Source organism: Nicotiana tabacum, chromosome 15 (assembly GCF_000715075.1).
Source record: "Nicotiana tabacum cultivar K326 chromosome 15, ASM71507v2, whole genome shotgun sequence".
NCBI lineage: Eukaryota > Viridiplantae > Streptophyta > Magnoliopsida > Solanales > Solanaceae > Nicotiana > Nicotiana tabacum.
In genome coordinates, this window is record NC_134094.1 from 44,686,689 (window position 1) to 44,710,884 (window position 24,196).

The 24,196-nt window shown below is 39.1% G+C and overlaps 1 protein-coding gene across 1 annotated transcript in view; it reads left to right on the forward strand.

The window, feature by feature from the left end:
- The window catches only part of LOC107762138 (chlorophyll(ide) b reductase NOL, chloroplastic-like), a 45,755-nt gene extending 24,127 nt beyond the window's left edge, over positions 1–21,628 (forward strand). The window contains exons 3-13 of the mRNA XM_016580464.2: positions 2,226–2,287; positions 2,638–2,724; positions 17,239–17,306; positions 17,381–17,429; positions 17,503–17,588; positions 18,883–18,940; positions 19,774–19,824; positions 20,741–20,791; positions 20,888–20,929; positions 21,102–21,212; positions 21,359–21,628. Of these exons, the coding sequence (XP_016435950.1) occupies positions 2,226–2,287; positions 2,638–2,724; positions 17,239–17,306; positions 17,381–17,429; positions 17,503–17,588; positions 18,883–18,940; positions 19,774–19,824; positions 20,741–20,791; positions 20,888–20,929; positions 21,102–21,212; positions 21,359–21,406 (713 nt within the window). The 3' untranslated portion in view covers positions 21,407–21,628. The remainder of the gene's footprint in view (positions 1–2,225; positions 2,288–2,637; positions 2,725–17,238; positions 17,307–17,380; positions 17,430–17,502; positions 17,589–18,882; positions 18,941–19,773; positions 19,825–20,740; positions 20,792–20,887; positions 20,930–21,101; positions 21,213–21,358) is intronic.
- The last annotated feature ends 2,568 nt before the right edge of the window (positions 21,629–24,196 follow it).

The window sequence follows — 24,196 nt, forward strand, 5'->3', positions numbered from 1 at the left end:
CCTCAGTTTGAACCCAACCTCCACAGTGATCTCCAACCTCTTTGAAGACTTTCTGGGACCAGAGATGAAGTGGGAGTCCAGCAAGTCTGATCCAAACATGTTCTATCTTCTCAATTTTTGATATAGAGCCCATTGTCGGCGACCACCATTGAAGATTAAACTTATGAAACTTCCAGCTCCAGTTCCCTTTTAGCACATGTTCGTTAGTTTTTTTCGAGGGAAACTCAAACAGAAAGTGATTTTGGCCTATCTCATAGATGTTTACCCCATGAGCCTCCTTCCAAGTGCTGCTGGCCCACCGCCGGATCTCCGAGAGTGTAGGGATGTCAGAAATCCCAACTGGAAGGCTACCCACCACACTCCTGGAAAGGAGTTCATTTTGGACAGTGCTGATTCCTCTAGAGATTTTGATGTTGTCCCCTTTTTCATGAACAAAGGCCTTTTCCATTTCTCTGGTTGTCCATTTGTTTTTTCTGATTGTGTCTGAATAAAGGAGTCCTTCCTCTGTATTTCTAGGGACAATTGTAACTGTCCTCTGGGCTCTGCCATAAATGAATCTTGATATTTTAACTGCAATGTCCAACCACCCTGTATTAAATGCCAATTCAGGTATAATAATAACAGATCTCCTTCTCTTTTGCATGTTTATAATACTTATGTAGCGACCATATTTGTTGAAGTTTCTCGAGCAGAAGAACTCAGAAAAGTGGTCTTTGGACTTCCATCTTCTCACTGAATTACCCTTCCCTTTCGAAGCTTCTGTTAGTGCATAGCATAACCATTCCATCGTCTTCTGGCTGCAGAAAGTCCTCCTGAACATGTTATGACCTCGTTCTGTCCAGTTATACCATGTCTCTGCTCTAGTTTCCTCCCTGATTATTTCGTATGATCTGGAACCTACAGCAAAGTAAATTGCATTGTCATCAATTTCCACTGATATGTTAATTCCAATCAAAAGACTACCGGAAAATCTGTTCTGAATTGGGTACAACTGACTAGAAAGGTTGGGAGGTGTTAACCTCGGGAAATATGCCTGGGAGCACTTTTAGTGTATCTGTTTTTTTTCTTCTTACCTACCTGCACACCATTGTAGGAGGTAAAACTAATTTGTAGGATGAATTTCTCTTTTCAATAGATAATTATAATAGTTTCATCCCATTTTCTTGTCCACTTTGGTTAAGGATGTGAATGGACACTCGAGATTTTAGGAATGTAAATATAAGAAGCTACGGCTTGTGGGAAGAAAAAAAAAAAAGAAGCTACGGGCTTTGGGTCAGTGATTCCTAGACATTAAGTACCACACATTTAAATTAAGGAAATAGTGAAAAGCAATGGGTGCAATCTTATTAGGATAGGGCAAATGGGATGCTGGCTGCTTAATAGCTTGTTTGGTCAAGCTTCTTTTTGGCCAAAAATGCTTTTTTGGCAAAAAGTGTTTTTTGGGCCAAAAGTGCTTTTTTTTCAAAGTTAAGGTGTTTGGCCAAGCTTTTAGAAGGAAAAAAGTGCTTTTGAGTAGAAGTAGAAATAGTTTTTGAGAAACAGAAAAAAGTAGTTTCTTCCCAAAAACACTTTTTTGAAAAATACATGTAGAAGCACTTTTTAAAAGCTTGGCCAAATACTAATTGCTACTCAAAAGTATTTTTCAAATTAATTAGCCAAACACAAGCTGCTTCTCACCAAAAGTACCTTTTTGAAAAGCACTTTTGAGAAAAACACTTTTCAAAACGAGCTGATTTTAGAAGCTTGGCCAAATAGGCTATAAATAGGTGATAGTATGGGTTGACCGGAATAGAGCTTATTGAACTTAACATAACAAAGAAAGGAAGAGAATTTGCTGATGTAGTTTGAATTAAAGATGTGGAGGGATGGCATATTCATGATCTAGTTTGATCTCTTTTGAAGTCCTATACCAATAATTGCTGCTATCCTACCTTGCTGAATCTTGTCCAAATCCTGAATTCACCATAATTGGACAAGCATAAGACTGATGATCTGGCGCGTAACCTGGATACATGAGTTTTTTTCTCCTCAATTTGTAATCTTGTAACTTGTGAGGAAGTGTTCCTATTCTCTTTTTACTGCTTTAAAGCTCACACTATTTTTATGTTAGCTCTTCAGATCCCCCTACTCCTGAATGACAACGAAAACAAAAATTCTTTGGGAGATGTAGTTCAAAACTAAATGTAATTATGTCTTCAGAATTGACTAGTTTGTTTCTTTGACAGATGAAAGAGTTGTATCTGCTCTTGACAGATTAAGAGTTGAAACCGGGAAGCAGCATGTGTGGGTATCTCCATTCTAACTTCATTTCTTGATACATCTTTTTTTGTTTTTTGATACTTTCTAATTGCTCATCCATAGTTTATGGACTTCAATCTGCTGGTTCTATGATGAATGTTCTATATGCCTATTGACTAAGATACCATTGTGGGAATAATATTTTCTGTGCTTCATGTCTATCAATTGACTTTAACTTTGATGTCCTGAAAGTTCTGTTGGAAGTAAAGTTGTAAAGTAAACAAAAGGTCCCGAAATATATTTACTGATCCTTTCAGGTGTTTTAGGCTTTCTTTACATGCTTACCTTAAGTATTATTTCGTCTTCACATGCTAGTTAATAATTCAGATCCATATGCAGGGCATCAGATGTGATGTTAAAGAGGGAGAAGATGTGAAGAACTTAGCTGCCTTTGCGAAACAAAAGCTTAAATACATCGACATATGGGTATTTTATCTGGATCCTCAATTTGCTTGAGTTGATATGGCTGCAAAAGCACTTTATGTTCTTTATCAAAAATCCAATATTTGCTTGAGTTGATATGGCTACAAAGGCTCTTTATGTTCTATATCAAAAATCCAGTTATCTTTCTGATTTAAATGTTAATGTTTTCTTATTCTTTCATTGGATAGATTGTTTGAGAATTAATACTGGTACTTAATCCATAAAAGATAAGTTTTTTGTGCTGCAAAAGCCATGATACAAATATTAGCAGTCCAAAACCAAAATGACTCAAAAAACTATTTTTTTAACGAAAAGAAGTGCAAAAAACTAAATGTAACCAAAATACGTATATTTTATAAAATTCATGCGTTATAAGGCCTTTGTCTCATGTCGCATGTTGACGACCGTTAAGACCAAGTAAAAACATGGGATAATGTAAAAATGCCTTTGAAAGGCAACTAATGAGAGGCTAACGTATCCCTAAAGGCATATCGTCTAAGTCCAGGAGTTAGTGCATGGATTCCTGTGCATCTAGTAGAGTTGACTTAACACCAAGCAAATCTCCTTTCTAGTCTAGGACTTATAGCTTTGGAAATTAAATTAGTCCTGCAACTCCCCTAGCTGCACATGAATGCACAGAGAAGGCCCTCACTCGGGTTCTTTGACATCGACTCGGTTGCTAGGAAGAATGCGGGCTTAGAGCCAATAGAACTAGTGTTCCTTCGTCACCCTCTAGCGTACCGAACTTGTGAAAAGCATGATTTAAGATATGCACGGACAAAAGTAGCTGCTTAGGTTGCATATATAAGAATAGGAATCGAATTCACAACTATTGATATTGAATCCGCTGTTCTCACCTTAAAAGCTGGGTAAGCCAAGGGGGGACTTTGAACCATTAAGAGGTGCCTAGCGCTTTCATCAATATGAAAAAGGAAGCTTCTGGGTTGTACCTGTACAACTGGGGATTGGGGGACGTTGAATAGTAAACTAAACGAAGATGACGCTGTCCAATTGGCCGAACGGAAGATCGACATGAGAAGCCGATGTTCTTGGTACAAAATCCTATGCAGATTTCTTAACTGTTTTGTTAGGCATTGGCATGAGCAAGAAAGCAGACAAGAGGAAATCAGAAGAACGGGGATTCGAACCGCCTATTTTTTTCCCTTTTTGTTTGCAAGGAAAAAAAAGTAACTGAACCAAATAGTAAACAGGAGGCATAGTAGCAGAAATAGAAAGATGCCCATCCCATTGTATTTGGATTTGGAAAGAAAGAAGAAGATAGACTCTTTATTCTTTTATAGAATCTTTTCTTAAAGTTAAGTTAATCCGATAATAGAAAATTGCGTATAGTATATAAGAAAGGTATCCGCTTTGGCTTTTTAGGAAGAGCGCTTTTTGCAAGATCCGGTCTTAGTGAGAGAGTTGGGATTGAGCTTTCACTAATACTAATAGAAGAATTTTTAGTAAAGGGAGGAAAGAGCTAGGTCTCGTATAGAAGAAAGGGTTTTTTCGCTTTTTGACAGGAGATGATACATAAGTGCTCTTGGTCTTCTATTCGTACCGCTGCTCTTAGCCTTGTTAGAATCCAGTGTTAGAAGGAAGAATTCAATAGGCATCCCAATATCCGTTTTCTTAGATGGATAAGAGATAAGCTAAAGTAATGGTCATACCCCTCCTCCCCCTCCGTTTGAGAAAGATATCTCAGGTATTCGCCTACGAGGTCTTCACATAATAGGTTGAAAAAAATCCTTATTAGGAAAAAGAGTTGGACAAATCCCCGGTCTTATAGAAGTAGCTAGCAAGTCTAGGCACTTGATGTGAAGACCCCTGTCTTACACGTGAGGGTAAGGAAAAGAAGTCTCTTTGGCACGTATGAGTAGCTGTCACGAATCGAAGTTTCAAAAGCCAAAAGAGAGATTTTCCGACAAGAAAAAAGTTGGTTGAGACATAGGATGATATGGCGGGCGGCCGACTTTCGGTACCTTCTGCCAACTCGATTTCAATACTAAGTAAGCTCCTCATCGCATAAGTAAGAAAGTTCAGCTACAGAGGGTAAAGAGAGGGGCAGACGAGAGTTCTAATAATTCTCTTCCTTCCATACAGGTCTGCGAGCGTCCTATTTTTTCTTACTTGAATGAAGAAAGACAGAACCTCCCTTTTCGGCCATAACCAACAGTTCGCTTTCCACTTCCGAATACCAAAGAGCGATTGAGAGAAGAGCAGCATGTAGGACTTAAAAAGAGGGTTCCTTCCTCTCTTAACTCTCCGAATTTCGATCCTCACCTTTCTGGTGTCAAAGGCCTACCCTTCCACTTTACAGAAAGTTATAAAGGAAGAAGTCGAAAAGGAAAAGAAAGTCACCTTCCCTGCCAACCTCCTGGCTTTATTCTTATACTCATCGAGCTGCACTATTTTCTATTCTAATAGATTTCACTTCGCTTGCTTGCACGACTTCCTCTTTGCTTAAGAAAAAGGGGGCAAGTCAAGTAAGTAAGCAGTGATCTGAACCAATGCACAAGCTTTGAAATAGAAAGAAAGATAGAAGGAAAGCAAGAAAGAACTATCTGACTTCGCTATCTTTCTATGAGCTCCTAGGAAAGAGATCCTACTCCCAAAGAAAGGAAGCTTAAGAATAGTCATTAAGAGAGGTGACGGTGACCCTCTTTTGCTTTTTCAAGCTATGAATGTAGAGATCAGGTTGAAGAGTGAAAGGGACGAAGTGGTATGAAGTTGCTTGAACCTAGCGCTCGGGAGGTTGTGCTCGACCGAAAGGGTAAGGGCAAGAATACTTGGATGGACGTAGTTCAGGATCGATGTAATTGAGACAACTAAGTAGAGGATGGGAAGATGTGAGACCGGCCAAAGGTGGTTCTATATAGCTCTTACGCTTTTACAACTCGTACTATTTTATTATAAACTTTGTGAAATCGTTCTTTACTCGCTACAAGTATTTCGCTCTAGCTCTCTAGTTCTCTTAGCTATCGTTACATTTTTTGACTCATGGAAAGTGGAAAGGCAGAAGCGTCGGCTAGTCAATCACGGACTTCTAGGCTTCCTTATGATGATTCAATGTTAGTGACCTCATTCAATCTTTTTTTTGAGCCTTCGCTATCGTGGGCTAGATGAATAGCTAGTAGTTATGAGTAGCAGTCCCCTGTCTATAGGTAGGAAAAGATGTAGAGCTGCGTGCCACACTCACGAGGGACTGGGAAGTTGACTAAGTTGCGAGTTAAATGAGAGGCTAGAGTCAAAGGCGAGCTAATGAGCTTCTCAGTTAATGAAGAGCTTCCCTTGATGTGAGCAGATCTATTTGAATTATTAAGAAAGTTGCCCTCCATTCTTGCTTTGAGGAGTAGATTGAAGGGCTTATCGCTTCTCCTACTGCTGCTCCTGGCCCCGTCCCCGTCCCGCAGTTGACCGATCTGCTGCCTTAACTTTAGAAAGATCGTTTTTGTTCAACATTTTTTTTTTTTTTTCTAGAAGTAGGGAAAGTAAGAGAAGAGTGAATGAAGACCCCCACGGAGCGGTAAGGAGATCGATGAGTTTTTAATCTTCCTCTTTATGTATGAAATTACAGACATATAGTGAATGGACGAGCCCCTTCAACTTCGAAGCAGCTTCCTTTGTACTTCCCTTCGTAGGGGAGGTAGGAAAAAGAAAGAGATTAGATAACTATAGAGCAGATTCAGATCCAACCAGCAAGGCATACGGTCTTGGACACTTAACCAAGCTCTTGATGAGCGGTATCCACCTTCACCATATTCTGCTCTCCTTAGCCTCCGGCTTGGGCATGGTGAAGCAAGGGGTCAGTGAGATCGACCCAGATCAGTGCAGTTAGATAGTTAGAGTTAGTAGTTTCTTCAATAATTCTAAAAAGAGGAGTTACTCTTAGAGTTAGGAAGCGAGTGGAATAAACGAGTTCAATACGCTGGATAAGAAGCGTAGTATACGAAGCGATCACTAGAGCGAAGGAGTGTAATAGGCAGAAAGGACTACTAGAGCTATATACTTTGAGAACGAGTGGAATACCTGAAACAAGAGAGGGTAGGTAGAGCACTTTCGCCTTTTAAGCTTTGCTTTCTCGATCCACTACTATCTTACTAAAAAAAAAAAGAACTTCTGAGTTAAGAGAAAGAAAATAGACACACCCTTACACAGCCTTAATTAATAATAATATAGAGGGCCTTCTTCTTTTTCTTTATTTTATTTATTTTATCATATTTTGCCTTCTATATCTTATATAGACTTTTAGCGTATAATAATTACCAATACGAGGACTATCGTAACTCTTATTAAAAAACGTGTACAACATAGGTCTCTTCGTTCACTTATTGACAAGTAATACATGTCATTGATTTGTATATGTTGTGAAGTAGGTGAATCTACTTACAATTAACATGTCATTGATTTGTACATGTTGTGAAGTAGGTGAATCTACTTACAATTATTAAAGTCGCATTAAAAATTGTATAACATTGTACATAACATTGATTCTTATTGAGTTATGTCATTTAAAGCAAGAGAATGTAATTGTTTTTCCAAAAATTGCAGTGTACTTCTAATATTCATCCATGCAAAGAATGTTACTTTAAGTTTCGTTTACACAATAAGACAAGTTCAGCCCATTATAAATACAATACATACCATATTTACCAAATTATTCTCAACATTTCAGCCTAAAAGTCACTTTATAAGTGTTGAACTATGCCTTAAAAACTTTCTTGTAACAGTTGGTTTAGAAAAGGCAAAAAGGGGAGGGTAGCTGAAGAAATCCCTATGGTAGGAGTTGGACATTGAATGAACTTGAAACATATTTTGAAACAAACATGCTCGGTTGTTATACTGACCTTTCAGATGACATATGGTATAGTATTCTTCGTCCTTTAGAAAATCAACCCATCTATATCTATACAGATCTCAAAATCGTTGGACACATTATGTAGGGTGATGCACACTCTACAAAGACAGAAGGTGTGTGGATTTGGGGTTGAAAAGTAGGTGGGTTGAGTTGTCTTCGAAGAGGTGCCATTATGAAGTCTTATGTTGCTAGCATAATCTGCCTGTACCACAAGCGTTATTAGCAACTTTTCAGACCATCCGATTCATAGATTAACCACAAGTTATCCTAGCCTTGTACAAAGAAATCTTTGAGATGGAAAAATCACTCGCCAACTTTCATGCTTTGGAAGATCCTAACTTCCTTCAAGCGGATGAAGAGATTTCCCATCTCAAAGATTTGTTTGTGAAAAATTGGGCCTATTAGAAAGTGAAAAGTTGAATTGAGATTTTTTCTTATTTGGTTATATCCAACAATGAATAGTGGAAAGGGCTTGCAACATATTTATCACAAACATTGGATTGTGGAGTGCCATATTGCTGCCAAAACCAAGCAAGTGGTATGTTTGATGATAGTCAAGATTCAAGAAATGTGTGATAACTGGGACTAAACTATGATTCTTCAGTGCAAACGAAGAATCATAACTGGGACTAAACTTTGTTGTTGTTGTTTGTTGTTCTTCGGTGCAAACGAATGTTTCAAAGAGGATGAAGTTGAACAATAAGGAGAAGAAGAAGAAGAAGGGAAGGGGAAGATGTAGGCGAAGATGAAGACGAGGTGGTACCGGACAATGAGGAAGACAAAGTTTGTCTCTGTATGTTTTATTGAGCTTCTTAACTTGTTAGTTCTGTTTTCCATATTTGTATATGCTTGCTAGTGTTTTCTAGATCATTACTTAGTTTGTTAAGTAGTCCTATGGACTTGTCAAGAAAAAAAACACTTTGTTATTCTGAAATTCAGCAAAAATTAAGTGCGATACAATGAATAAGTTGAGAAATTAAAATGCTTCAAACCAAATATCATTAAACACAAAATTCATACAAACAATACATTAAACAATGCAAACACGGAAATTGAAAATTCATACACATTCAACATTACAAAACTCAAACAATAACATTGAAAATTCATACAAACAACACATTAACTAGTGCAAACACAAAATTTTAAAATTATTAACGGAAAAGGGTCATATATGTCTCTCTACTAGCTAAAATAAGCTAGATGTGCCCCCCGTTATACTATTTGATTAAAATTATCCCCACCGTTCAAGTCTCTCGTTTAAAATACCCATCTACCTTCAAATTCCAATTTTAAAGTATAAAAAGCCAGGTGTCAGATTCCTATTGGCTAACTAAACCCACCCTTTTCTCTTTGACCCAGCCGACCCACCCAAATCTCTCATCTGTCATCTTCCCCAACCTTACCCTTTCCTTCTTTCCAATAACTCATTCCTCTAAATACTACGGGCGAATCAATGGCACAACCCAAAAAGAATCTGATCTCACATACATCCCTAAAAAAGAAAAAGAAAAAAGTCATCGAAAGGTCAAAATCATAAATTGTTAACATTTAGAGCAAATTCCTCAAACAATGAAGATTGAAAATTTAACATTCAAATACTTAGCACATTAAGCTCAGTGCTACCTTTCATCTATGAAACTAAGCGCTAAATCTAAAAATTCTACACCAACACAAAAAGAAAACTGATTTAAAAAAGAAAAAAAGAAATACATGTATAACTATCGAAAAAATCAAAGGAATTATAGTAAGTGCTGATAGAGAATCAATTATCTCTGCCAAACATGTGGTCTGCTTCATCAAAGACAAGAATCTTCATGCAACTCATGCCCATTTTTCTTGTTGTGACTCAGTTTTGTATAGTTTCAGGAGTGTCAACTATTACTTGTGCTGAAACAGGTGGCCACTTTCAAATTGGTACATAGTTGGCTGCATCTATTTGGATAGCTAATTCTGATGTTATACCAGTGAATTTCCCCATTTATAACAGCACTTCCATATTCTGCAGCATTTTCCACCATTTTAAACCAAACCTTTTGAAGTTTTTATTCTTTGAATTGATGAGGAATCTTCTTAATGTTCTCTTTGAAATATAACAACATTAAAAGAGATCATTCGTCATCTCAACATTAGTACAAATCCTTCTTCCTCCAAGTACTATGGGGTTGAATGGAGGAATGAGTTGCTGAAGGAAGAAGGAAAAGGTGAGGTTGGAGAGAGTGTGTACTTTTAGGGTTTTTTTACTGAGTTGGTTTCGGGTGGGTAAGATTATTTGGGCGGGTCGGTTGGGTAAAAGAAAAAAGAGAGGTGGGTTTAATTTAGCCAATAGGAATCTGACGCATGACTTTTTTTAATTTAAAATTAGTATTTGACGGCAGAGGGGTATTTTGAAGGAGAGACTTGAACGGTGGGGACAATTTTAGTCAAATAGTATAATAGGAGGTAATCTAGCTTATTTTAGCTAGTAGAGGGACATATATGATCCTTTTCCGAATTATTAATGCCTAGAGGTACTGCCACCATGAGCCTAGCTTGGGCAATTATGCCTATCTTGTCCTGTTTGCTTGCAAATTCCACATTGCCAAACATATCGAGAAGGTCTAACATCCATCTGATTTGGAATTTGAGTTCTTTTTTGGATTCTTTTTCGACGCAAATATTTTTTATAAGCAACCTTACTAAAGGCTGATTCTGGCCAATATACCTCATCACCGAGTGGTTCGAACTGCCCCCTATATGTATATGAGTAGCTTGCCAGGGTGTAATTTATACTGACATATGTCATGGCTACTACGACATGCTCGCAAGACTTCACACATGAGAGCATGGAATATGGTAGGATTTCCATTTATTGCCTGTATAGCTCTTGGTTCTCTCATGAAGCTTGTGCGTGCTAGCCCCGTGACCATTATGCACAAAAGTTTTGACTTCAAATACACCACGTTCCTTGGTGTAGTCCACAATTTCATGTCACTTTGTTTAATGCTCATATTGGTCGAACCGGTTTTTGGGTTTCACCATAATTTTTACTCCCTTGTTCTACAAAATTTGGCTACTTGTGATTTTTCCACCAATCACTCCACAATTTGGCCAACTGTGATTCTGTCTATTGCAGTATCTGGTAGCCCTCTAGCAGTCTTTGCCAATCCATTAAATGACGCAGACTAATTAGCTATAAGTATCCCCATCTTCTGTAATGTTCATTTATCCGGCGGTATACGTGACAACTGATTATACGCTTCTTGGTTCGTCTACAACAGGTTATACGCTTCTTGGTTCGTTTGTCGAATCAGTTCTATCCGTCGAGTGTTTTTTCTTAATGATCTATGGCAGCCATCCACATAAGGTTTTCAAGTTGCTTATTAGGAAATGCCTTTACAAAATTACTCTTTAAATGCCTAACACAATAACGATGGTAGCCAGCGGGCTCCTTACATTCAACCAAAGAATACAATATTGAGAATTACATGATAGCAATCAGATATTAGACAAATTCATGAGCGCTCCTACACCACATATTGCTTCAATAGGTTAAAAAACGATGTTCATTACTACGACTTTCCTTAGCCACAGTTGCAAAAGTGAGCGGAAATATATTACCATTTACATCAACTCCATCTGCAATCAATAGCTTCATCTCATAATTTTCATAGACGTAAGTGTCGTGTCGTCTATTGTGATAACTGGCCGACAATGCACGAAACTATAGATGCATGGTTTAAATGCAGAAAATACATATTTGGAAACTTTTTTTTTTCAAAGTATCGTCGTGCAACCTTTCAACAACGGTTCCAGGATTGAAGTATTGGAGAGCAGCCATGTATATATGCAAAGTGGAAAATGACTAGTCCCAGTTACCAGATACCAACTCAAAAGCCCGAGATACGCCTTTCTTTTGTTATCGTACTGCCATACGTGCTTTTAATTGTAGTTATACAATCTTTCACCTTGCACTATGAATTCGTTTGAATAAATGGAATCAACACATGAGCAGTCATATCAGTATCCAAGTTAAAATGATCTTAAGCGATTACGCCCATTTCACAATTGTGATTGCTGTGACATTTGCCAATCTTTTCAACCAACTTAGCGTAAAGCATCCAGCGACAACCTTCTTTCCATCTCCTGCAAATTACAACAACAACCCAGTATAATCCCACGTGTGGGGTCTGAGGAGGGTAGTGTGTATGCAGACCTTACCCCTACCCCGAAGGGTAGAGAGGCTGTTTCCGAAAGACTCTCGGCACAAGGAGATGAAAAAGAGGCAATGGAACAATAACAACCACATACGTCAAGAAGACAGTGCCAGCAACCTAAGAATCAAAAAAATATAAATGGAAAAAGCAATATCAATAATCAGAATAATGGAAAGTTACTAGGCAATCGGAGCAGAAAACAACACAAACACAAGAAGTACTACTAATAATCTAAAGCAAAACACTACAAACTAGCCCGACACCCTCAACAGGGAAGAAAAACGCTCAACTATCTACTAACCTACGACCCTAATGCTTGCCCTCCAAGTCTTCCTATCTAAGGTCATGTCCTCGGTGAGCTGGAGTTGCGCCATGTCCTGCCTGATCACCTCTCCCAATATTTCTTAGGCCGCCCTCTACCTCTTCTCATGCCTGACAAAGCCAACCGCTCGCACCTCCTAACCGGGGCGTCAAGGCTTCTCCTCCGCACGTGCCCGAACCATCTAAGCCTCGCTTCCCGCATTTTGTCATCTATGGGCGCAACCCCCACCTTAGCCCGAATATCCTTATTCCTAATCTTATCCAACCTAGTATGCCCGCACATCCACCTCAACATCCTCATTTCTGCTACTTTCATCTTCTGGATATGAGAGTTCTTGACTGGCCAACATTCTGCCCCATACAACATAGCCGGTCTAACCACCGCTCTATAAAATTTGCCTTTAAGTTATGGTGGCACCTTTTTGTCACACAAGACGCCAAATGCTAACCTCCATTTCATCCATTCCGCCCCTATACGGTGTATGACATCCTCGTCAATCTCCCCGTTCCCCTGGATACTAGACCCAAGATACTTAAAACTCCCTTTCTTGGGGATGACTTGTGAATCAAGCCTCACATCTCTGTCCGCTTCCCCCATCGCGTCACTGAACTTGCACTCCAAGTATTCTGTCTTAGTCCTGCTCAACTTGAAACCCTTAGACTCCAGGGTCTGTCTCCAAACCTCCAGCCTCTCGCCAACACCGCCTCGCATCTCATCAATCAGGACTATATCATCAGCAAATAACATACACCATGGCACCTCTCCCTGAATATGGTGCGTCAGAGTGTCCATCGCCAAGGCAAATAGGAAAGGACTGAGCGCTGATCCTTGGTGCAACCCCATAACCACCGGAAAATGCTCCGAGTTACCTCCCATTGTGCTAACCTGAGTCTTAGTTCCATCATACATGTCCCTAATCACCTTAATGTATGTTACCAGAACACCTTTAGCCTCCAAACACCTCCAAAGAACCTCTCTCGGGACCTTGTTGTACGCTTTCTCTAGGTCAATAAACACCATGTGTAAATCTTTCTTCCTATCCCTGTACTGTTCCACCAACCTCCTGATAAGATGGATAGCTTCCGTAGTTGAACGGCCAGGCATTAACCCGAATTGGTTCTCTGATATAGACACCGACCTCCTCACCCTCACTTCCACCACCCTCTCCCACACTTTCATAGTATGACTAAGCAACTTAATACCCCTATAGTTGTTGCAATTCTGAATATCACCTTTGTTCTTATACAACGGAATCATCGTACTCCATCTCCATTCCTCTGGCATCTTCTCCGTCCTAAAAATAATGTTAAACAATCTTGTCAACCACTCTACGCCCTCTACCCACATACCTCCAAAACTCAACCGGAATTTCATCTAGCCCAATCGCTCTGCCCCTGCTCATCTTACGCATAGCCCCCACGACCTCCTCGACCTTAATACGCCTACAATACCCAAAATCACGGTGACTCTCGGAGTGCTCCAAATCACCCAACACAATGTCTCTATCCCCCTCCTCATTCAGAAGTTTGTGAAAGTAAGTCTGCCATCTCTACTTAATCTGAGCCTCATTCATTAAAACTCTGTCATCCTCGTCCTTGATGCACCTCACTTGATCCAAATCACGCGCCTTTCTCTCTCACCTTGGCCAGCCGAAATAACTTCTTGTCCTCGCCTTTGTCCCCTAATTCTTTATACAAGCGACCAAACGCTGCATTCTTGGCCTCCGTGACTGCTAGTTTCGCCTCCTTTCTAGCCTTCTTGTACCTTTCTCTATTCGCTCTTCTCTCCTCCTCATCTGAGCTCTCCACTAACTTCAAGTATGCCGCTTTCTTGGCCTCCACTTTTCCTTGAACCTCTTCATTCCACCACCAATCCCCTCTGTACCCCCCAGAGTAACCCTTCGAGACCCCTAACACCTCCTTCACGGCCTCCCTAATACAGTTCGCCGTCATTGTCCGCATGGCACTCGCGTCCCCACTACTCCTCCAGGCCCCCATATCCATCAACTTCCTCTCCTACTCCTGCGCTTTATCCTTAGACAAAGCTCCCCACCTGATCCTCGGACGACTCCAGATAACCCGCTTCTTCTTCTTTATTATGATGCCGACGTCCATCACCAAGAGCCTATGTTGTGTCGCGAGGGACTCACTCGGGATAACTTTGCAATCCTTGCAAAGAACTTTATCACCCCTCCTGAGGAGAAGGTAATCAATCTGAGTCTTAGCCACCATACTTTGGAAAGTAACCAAATGCTCATCCCTCTTAGGAAAATTAGAATTCGCTATCATCAACTCAAAAGCCTTAGCGAAATCCAACAAAGCATCACCTCCTCTGTTCCTAGTCCCAAAGCCGAAACCACCATGAACCTCATCATAACCCCCAACATTCGTCCCAATATGCCCATTAAAATCCCCTCCTATAAACAGCTTCTCAGAAGGCGGAATACGACGCATAACCTCGTATAGATCCTCATAGAAAACGCCTCTTAACCTCCTCGTCTAAACCCACATGGGGTGCGTACGCGCTAATGACATTCAGATTGAGCTCTCCAACCACTAACTTAATAGCCATCAATCTATCATTCATCCGCTTAACCTCAACCACTGATTCTCTGAGGTCCCTATCCACCAAAATACCTACTCCGTTCTTACCCTTCGTAATCCCTGAGTACCACATTTTAAACCCGTCCGCATCCTTCGCCTTCGACCCTACCCACCTAGTCTCCTTGACACATGCTATGTTGACCTTTCTCTTCTGGAGAATCTTAGCTAACTCTATAGACTTACCCGTCAACGTCCCTATGTTCCACGACCCAATTCTCAACCTAATGGTTCCCTTACTCCTCTTACCCCTACCCTACCCCCCGCCCTCTGACCCCCCCCCCTCGAGGACATGACTTTAATCTACCATCAAAGTCCGCAACCACTAAAGCCTACAGTTGATTCAGGCAATCGCTAATGCAAAAACAAGCAACGGACCAACCTTAAAGAAAACAAGCTACATGTATAGGCACGCTAGTAGTAAGTCTAGACCGAAAGCGAACTAATAATGGCCGTAAATTAAATGAATCACAAGAAGAACAAGGCAAGAAGGCAGGAGGTACCAACTCTTAAAAGTAGAACCTGGAATGTAGTCTCGGCGAACACCCAACCATGCGAATTTGACGCGCTCACTTCCAAAGGCTCCAACAGGGGGTGCTCTGCTCTGCTAGCACGTAGGTCTCCCGCTTGTTGCCAAAAACCACTGCCAAAATCCTGAAAAAATACAAAACGACCACGAAACCAAGGTTTGTTTGGGGGGGGGGGGGGGGAGGGGGGCTGTTGCCGCTGCTGCTTAGTTACCTAGCAATTTGATGCTGCCGGAAACTGCCAAACGTCGCCGGCAAGTGCGGTGGCAGAGAGCCAACAGACCAGAAAAACAACAGTAATAATACTAAGGGAGAAAGAGTTTGGGGGGGAGGGAACGGGTACGGTGGCGCAATAGGCGAGAAGGGGAAAGGGGGACGCCGGTAGTGGCGGTCGCCGGCGATGGATACCCCTGCTAGGGCTTGGGGAGAAGCGGGGTAGGAGAGAAACGGGGAATGAGAACGAAGAAAGGGGGTAGGGTAGGCAGAGAGTGAATTGCCGGAAAGTAGAAAGGTAAATGCCTTCCAAATTTTTTTCGTAGACTCTTCAACCATAATTCCCCTATATTTCTTCAAGACTCCAAATTTGTACACATTTGTGGGATTACACACTTGTGAGATTACAATTGGTATGTTATTGTTGCTTGCTGCTAAATAGCATACCTGATCGAAGATCGGATGGCGAATCGTCAATCCACATTGTTGACGAACATCATCTAACTCCCTTGTGAATGCAAACATATTAGACCGACCTTGGAGGTGATCCAGAAAAGGAATCTCGTTGGTATGGTATTGCACATGCTCCGTGGTTGCTGTTGCGCTTCTTTATCCTCACTTTTAAATTCTAAAGTAGGCATTTCATCGCCCCACTCATCGGCTTTGTTCGGTATATCACTGTCATCCTCTTCATTTTGTGCATTTGCAACATTACTATTGTTGATACGTTCGGCCAGCCGTGTTATTATAGGATCGTCTTCTACTTCATAACCACTATAAAAACAGGAAAAATCATGTTAATTTCTAATGAATTAAATAATATATTTAATTATAGGACCTACCAGTCAAAATTTGTAGATGTCCCAGCATTACGTGCTTGTTTAAAACTAGTAAATGTCTGTTTCGGTTGTTCAAATTAGTAGATGCCCCAGCATTATGCACTATTCATTCCCTCTAAATGCATCATTGAAGAATTCATTTTAGGCCGATATCCCTTGCAAAGATAAGCACAATAAAGATATCACCAATAATACTGAAAATGATGCTACAGATATGGAATACTAAAAACATATACCATTCACATTGAGAAGTCTGCTGATATGTCGTTCCAGCATATTGTGTTTGTTCATTCCCCTACTAAAATCTCATTCTTGTATCGACATTCCATAGAGATTGGTTAAAATCAGGCCGAAATGTTTCATATGGTATTTGACCCGATAAAGTACCTCCAAAAATACCCACGTCGGGGAATATGTTAAATGTATGGGGGACTTCATTCGGAGTCACAGTTTCCGTGCTAACATACATTTGAAGCATATTTAGAGCCACTTGATCTTTAAGATCTTGCCCTCTTAAAAAATCGTGTAGCATTTCGTCATCGAAAATATTTATCTCGACATAAGGTGACCCACATGTCAGAAATTGGAAATGTATATACTTGTAGTTATATAGAGTCTTACCGCTTGCAAACTAACGTACATTGTTTTACATATCATAGATACTAGTGTTTCGTAGTCGAGTTAAGTTGGCAGCTTCACCCCCGCTTTAGGACCACAACTGAGTTATTTTCATACACAACCTCACTGCCCCAATATAACGAAACCTTAACTCTTTACATCATGTGCCGTTAAAGAATGACTTTTTACAACTACCAGCAGAGTTTTTATAAATATGAAGGATGACTTTTAGTTTTAGTCTTTGAGAAGAAAAGTTAAGTTTTTAGTCATTGAGAAACTTATATGTTGAAATGTTGATATTCTAATTTTTGTTGGTTGCTTACAAATTCTTGAGCATGATGCAGATCAATAATGCAGGATCAAATGCATATAGCTTCAAACCCCTGGCAGAAGCTTCTGATGAAGATCTAATGTGAGCTCTTTTACACTTCACTTGTGTCCTATCTTTGTTTATTGAAGGTTTTCATGAACTCGATTTGCATGCAGTCAAGTTGTCACTACAAATACTCTTGGTTTGATGATATGTTGTCGTGAGGTAAATTCTGTTGCTCAGTTGTTGAATTCCTCTTTGTTGATTAGCCTCTGTTTGCTAACACTTGTTATTTTAGGCTATAAACTTGATGCAGAATCAGCCTCGAGGAGGTCATATTTTTAATATTGATGGGGCTGGTTCAGATGGAAGACCAACCCCCAGGTATCTTTATTCCTTTCCTAATGGCACTCAACTTATGCATAATGTATCAGAAGAGATGGGGCCGTGTGCTAGAACATTTTCATAAGGGATATTTGAGAAGTGAATAACTTATCAAGAAAAAGTATCTCATTTTGCTCCATATCCCCGGAATGTCACCTGGATGTCTCACCTGGTGCACAAATTGCTTCCCATTGACATTAGTTCATCAACCAAGAATTTGCCCTACTTTTGAAATTGGAACCACAAGAGTTCTTTCTTAACTTTACCAACCTCTTGGTGGAAACATCAAGTTGGTCATTTAATAACTGGACCTTAAACTCATTAAGTACAACCATTATGCAAGTTATAAGTCAGTTGGTAAGAAAGTTATGGAAAACCTTCGTGCAAGAATAGTATTTCTAAGAACCATTAAATGTGTTACTTCAGTACATGCATGTGTTTCTTTGCAGATTTTTGCTTGTCCGTTTATCTTCATGATCTGAGGGAGGGAGGGAGGGAGGCTATAAAAGAATTTTCTAGAAAGGGACTGAAGAAGAAATTGGATTATGATTTGTTTTTCGGCACCCTCATCTTTTTCCTTTGATAGCAGAAAATGGGTAAGAGTGCAAAGGGAACTGGGAAAAAATCAAAGCTTTTGATTCAAGTTTTCTGAAACCTCACTGTAGCGCCCCAAAGTTAAATTTTAATAAAAAGTTCATGGGAGGCAAACTTCAAGTTTGTTTCAGACAAGAAGGATAAAACAATAGTCATCTAAACAGCTTAATAAATTTTCTTTAGTTAGACGCATTTGGTTGTTGCTAGAGTAAACTTAACTTTCTGTATCGTGAAGCTCAAAATATCATAGCTGATCCTATTCCATGATAATCCTTGTACTGCTACATGATACATCCTCTGACCAATTGTAAAAGCGTTATGACTTCAAATAATTACTGGTGGCTATAGGCGTTATGACTTCAATACATGATGTTGCGTCATTAATAGATCAAGTAACATACTTTGGAACAAAATTGGTAACGTGTCATGCTTGAATATTAAACAATTATCAATATGTCCCTGATTGTCTCTTCAAGTTTTCTCTTTATGTTGTCTGCTCCCATCTCCATTTTTCTTTTTCGAATGTGCCCCTTCTGTTTGTTTCAGATTTAATCGTTCCTTATTTTTAATATCTTGGAATTGCATTGCTATCAACTTCATATAGGAGGTCACTAGTGAGAATAATGCAACTAGTTTCTCACTTGCGTCCCTTCTCGCAGTTCTTCTCAGTGATGGGTCTTGTTTCTTCTTCCCTCTTCAGATTTGCTGCATATGGAGCGACAAAGCGCAGTGTTGTGCACTTAACCAAATCATTGCAGGCATGTACTCAGTTTGCAGACCTAAAAAATATTTATATATGTATATGAAAATGTTCCCTCTCTAATTGTTAATGTTTTGTGAGGCAGCTTACACTATTCAATTTTGTATTAGAATAGGCAGACGATTCGAGTCTCACCACTACCTATCAACAAATATATCCATGTGCTTGGGAAAGAAAAAGAAGTAGGCGCGTACATAAGGGGATGTGTTACAGAACTAAAATAAAGAAATTTGTCCTGTCTAACAATTTTATCATACTCCCTCACCCTTCTCCCCGGGTTGTTGTCAAACTCTATGCCGGATCATTTAGATGAGGCACACCTTCAACCCCCCCCCCCCCCCCCCTTGTTGGTTGTTCAACTCTATGCAGGATCATTTAATGTTGGGTTTGATATTAAGACACATTAATTTTGCTAATTTTGAGTTCCAGGATGATCAATTACCCATCACGTGCTTGGCACCCTAAATGTTGAATGGCTGAGAGGATAAAGGTCAAGACTAGTTAAAGACATGAAAAATCACGGATTATACTTCTATTTTCCTGTATTATTTTCCTTTACAGCTGCCACAGAAAACTGGAATTACATAATTCTTGAAATCATAAAATACAACTTTGATAGATGAAGTATTAATCAACATTTCACAAAACGTTAAACCTGCAGTTGGAAGACTTGAATGCTGGCTGGCTTTCATTCTTCTTAGATGCGTCTCTATGTAGCAAAAGTAGGATAGCTGCAAAAGTTATGTCATTGTGCAATCTGGCGTCACCTTTGTTCTCTGTTATATTTCGTGATGAATTATTACAGCATAGATTTTTTTGATTTTGCTGCAGGCAGAATTGGAAATGCAAGATGTTAAAAATGTTATAGTGCATAATCTATCGGTATGCCCTGCTTCATTTATCTTGTGATCTTATAGTGTCTTGGATTATTGAGAAGATTGCTTTTGTCTTTTTTATTTGAATTATAATATTTTGTGGGTGTTATTTTCATTTCTTTTGCTGTATATTGAATATTCCACGTTTTTTGTCTGACGTCATTCTGATAAGCATGTTAAGTTCCTAAAAATGATGAGTATAAAGCATCCCTTATGTTGTCAAGTTTGAGATAGAAAATCCTAACAAATATTCCATCTTACATGTAATTCATCATTTTTAAAACATACTAATGATGACAAACAAATATTGTTCCTAATTTATGTGAAATTGATCTTAAGGTAGTACAGAACCCTGAATCTTGTTTTCCTGGGACAATTCTGAGAACGTGGCAATTACACTTATAATTCCACCATAATTCTTGCCACCTTGATGAATTGCTTGCAAAGTTTGCATTTTACATGCAGATGATAAATTGCAGATACTTGATAGTCTCAACGCCCAATGGTGGTGCAAATCAAAGCTTTTGTGCTGACGACATGATAGATTCCAGATATATAAGAATATAAGCTGTTAGCTGCTGATTTTGCATATTGGATGAAGTTCCAGACCCACTGACCTAATTTGTTTTTATAACATATTTGTGGCAGATAAGCGTTGCATTGCAAAAATGTATATTTCCTATATGGCGTTGTTGGATTGAGGACCTATGTAACTTTAGTTGAGATCCATAAATGTTTACCTCAAATACTTTGTTAGTTTTGTTTTGGGGCCCTTTTTCCTGGCTATGAGATTACATTCTGCTATGTATCCTAGAATTGGCTCTTTATATTTGGACTTCCAACGTGTGATTGCTCGCTCTTCTCTATCATTTGTCTCCACTCAATCCTGTTATATCTGAACCCACATTGAACTCACATTGCAGCCTGGGATGGTCACAACTGATCTTTTAATGTCTGGTGCCAACACGAAGCAGGTAAAATGCTGATTAAAACTTATGTTCTTGCATTTACGGCCTGTCTTGCACTCTTTTTGAAAATAAAAAGTTACAACAGTTTTATGTTTATTGCAGGCCAAGTTCTTTATTAACGTTTTGGCAGAGCCAGCAGATGTGGTGAGATTTTAATATCTTAAGTAGATGATTTCCTATTTGTTGTTAGAAAATGAAATATTTCCTTAATAATAGGCAGATGAAAGTTTCACCAGGAACAGCTTAAATGAATATGAAATCTGTCGCGTCCTCACCTGCTTCATCTTAGGTTTTGTGTACACGTCTATTTTTACAGGTTGCAGAGTATTTAGTCCCAAACATTAGATCAATACCGACCAATGGATCAACAAAGCCTACTTACATACGTTTTCTCACAGGATTGAAAGCATATTCCCAAATATTTTCAGTTAAGTGGAACAGTTTGCTACTATAATATCCTTCACCTCTTTGCGCCTGAAAACACCTTCTCCTACACAGATCCACACCCAGGTACATGCCTCCCTGGCACCCGATTTCTTTCTAATGATATCATGATTTTGTATTGCCATGCAGAGGATTGCATTTGGTGCTAGAAGGAATCGATATGTTCTTGAAGATTGATGAATCGATGGGTCCAAATGGATGGTTGGGGTCCAAATATATCTCTCATCTTGTTGCTCACAACTTGTGTATATCATTGGAAGCCTTACCATTTTTGACGAGGACAAAACCATGTAAGAGGTTGGGATAGAATGAGCTTATGCTTAAAAGAGTGTCTGTATCTTACTTCTTATTGACCTATTTAGATAGATAATCAAAAGGAAATTTTCTTTTCACCACAAATTCTTTTTATATGTTCTAAATTAATTTTAATACTAAAATTGGTGATTAGTAGTTTCTTTATTATGTAATTTTAGTATAGTCGTGCTTTGCCGTTGGAGTTTAAATCCGTACATCCACTCTCATATCTCTATGTTACGGAAGTACTTGCTTAACCTGGTACTTGTTATCCCATTCCAACTCGGATAATAAGCAATCCTACAAAGAAGTTTCATAACCATTGTGGACCAGCAAATTCGCAAGTTGAGGTCTAAAGAAGTCGCTTAAATGAAAGTTCTTTTGAGGAATCTGAAGAAGTCACTTGGGAAGCCGATAGTTACATGCGACGTATCCAGAGGCGGATTCAGGATTTAAATCCTATGAGTTTAACTTTCAAAGTTTTTATTATTGAACCCATTATATTTGTAAAGTTATGGGTTCATATCTACTATTTTTGTAATTTTAATAAATTTTTACATGTAAATTTTTACTCCGCATCAAAAGTTATGGGCTCAATTGAACCCATCGGTAATACGCTAGGTCCGCCCCTGGACGTATCCACATCTCTTCCACACCAAAGATATGACTTGTTTCAACATTCTAGGATGAAACTTTTTAAGTGGGGGAGAATGTAACGCAACATTACTCTGTGTAGCTCTTTTACACGTCTTTAGTTCTTATAATGCTTAATATGGGTGGTTTTACACGTCTTTAGTTCTTATAATGCTTAATATGGGTGGTTTTAACTTATTGGCAGACTGTGAAGGGGCATTTGCATCTATAACTAGTTTTTGGGTCACCATTTAATTTATACCCGCTTTGCACAAAAATTTACAAGTATATTCATTTTTCGGGTAACTTAAGACATACGGGCCTGAAGTAGCAAAAATTTATATCTGAAGTTTGAACTTCAGAATTTTTTGCCTGAAGTGTAGTCTTATCAAAGCAAAACTTAAGATATTTTTGCCTGAAGTTTAGTCTGACTTGCAAAGGCAATTACGCAAACTTTAGTTCATAGTGCAAGGGCAAACTTCAGTTCAATTGTGTATGTCTGAAGTTTGAACTTCATAATTTTTCGCTTGAAGTGTAGCCTTATCAAAGCAAAACTTCAGATATTTTTGCCTGACTTGCAAAGGCAATCACGCAAACTTCAGTTCATAGTGCAAGGGCAAACTTCAGTTCAATTGTGTATGTCTGAAGTTTGAACTTCAAAATTTTTTGCATGAAGTGTAGCCTTATCAAAGCAAAACTTCAGATATTTTTGCTTGAAGTTTGGCCTGACTAGCAAAGGCAATCAGGCAAACTTCAGTTCATAGCAAGGGCAAACTTCAGTTCAATTGTGTATGTCTGAAGTTTGAACTTGAGAATTTTTTTGCCTGAAGTGTGGCCTTATTAAAGCAAAACTTCAAAATATTTTCACCTGAAGTTTGACCTAACTTGCAAAGGTAATCGGGAAAACTTCACTTCATAGTGCAAACTTCAGACAAATTAGTCTGAAATTCTTCAATTTGTAGTGCAAACTTCAGGACAAAATTAACTTGTTATATTTGAACTTCAGATAGTGCAAACTTCAGACAATTTATAGTGCAAATTTCCATACCAGTGATGTTTTGAGATTTTGGCAGCAGTTGAAGAACAATTCTGTGCATAATTTTCAGTGATGAAACTGCACAACTACGATATTTACTTTTGATTGGTCAAGGAAAAACGGTCAGCTCAAAATCAGTGGCATCCTTTTACACTATTTATCTCAAAAGCACAACCTCTTTGAAAAGGAAAAAAAAATAATGGGTTTGGTTAGATTTTAAACTGAACTGCTCTCAGCCTCATCAGAAAAGAAGAGGAGGAAAAAATGAGCACGTAGGTTAGGAGGAAGAAGAGGAGGCGTCTGAAGTTGTCAAAATTAGGGTATAGGTTAAATAATTTTAAAAATATGGGTATATGTTAAATGGGGGCGACCAAATAGGGCGCCCAGTGTAATTTTTACGACTGTGAATGTGTGTGTTTGATATGGGGATAGCAATCCATGTTTTGGATGATATGGAAGAGCTTGGATTGGAATTAGGCAGGAAAATGGAATAATTTTCAAAACACGTTGTACTGCAATCGAAACAAGTGTAATGCTTGCAACACAACACTCGGAGGCAGCCCAAGCTCTGGATAAAGGGTTGTGTGATCACAACCAATGTTTTAAAAGGCGTTTTCGGGGCGAGCCCCGGGGCGAAGCGAACAAAAAATGACCGAGGTGATGGTGTGGGGCGAAAGTCTCAAGAGGCGTACGCCCAGCAATTCGGAGCGTATGCCCAGGCGTTGGGGCGTATGCCCGGTTCAGGGCGTGCGTTGGGGCGTATGTCCGGTTCGGGGCGTACGTCCGGGCGTTTGAGGCGCGTTTTTGTAGTAAGGCGTAAGCCCCAAAGACTTTCAAATTAAAACAAAATTTGTTGAATACGTCCTTCATATAATACCCAAACTCTCAAAAGTGAGCTTGTAATTATTCAAAAGTTTTAAAAAGGAACTGAAATGTATTAAATTTAAAAGTCAAGACCTTTTTTATTGATTAAACCCCTAATTTATGGTCTTTCCCAATTCTTT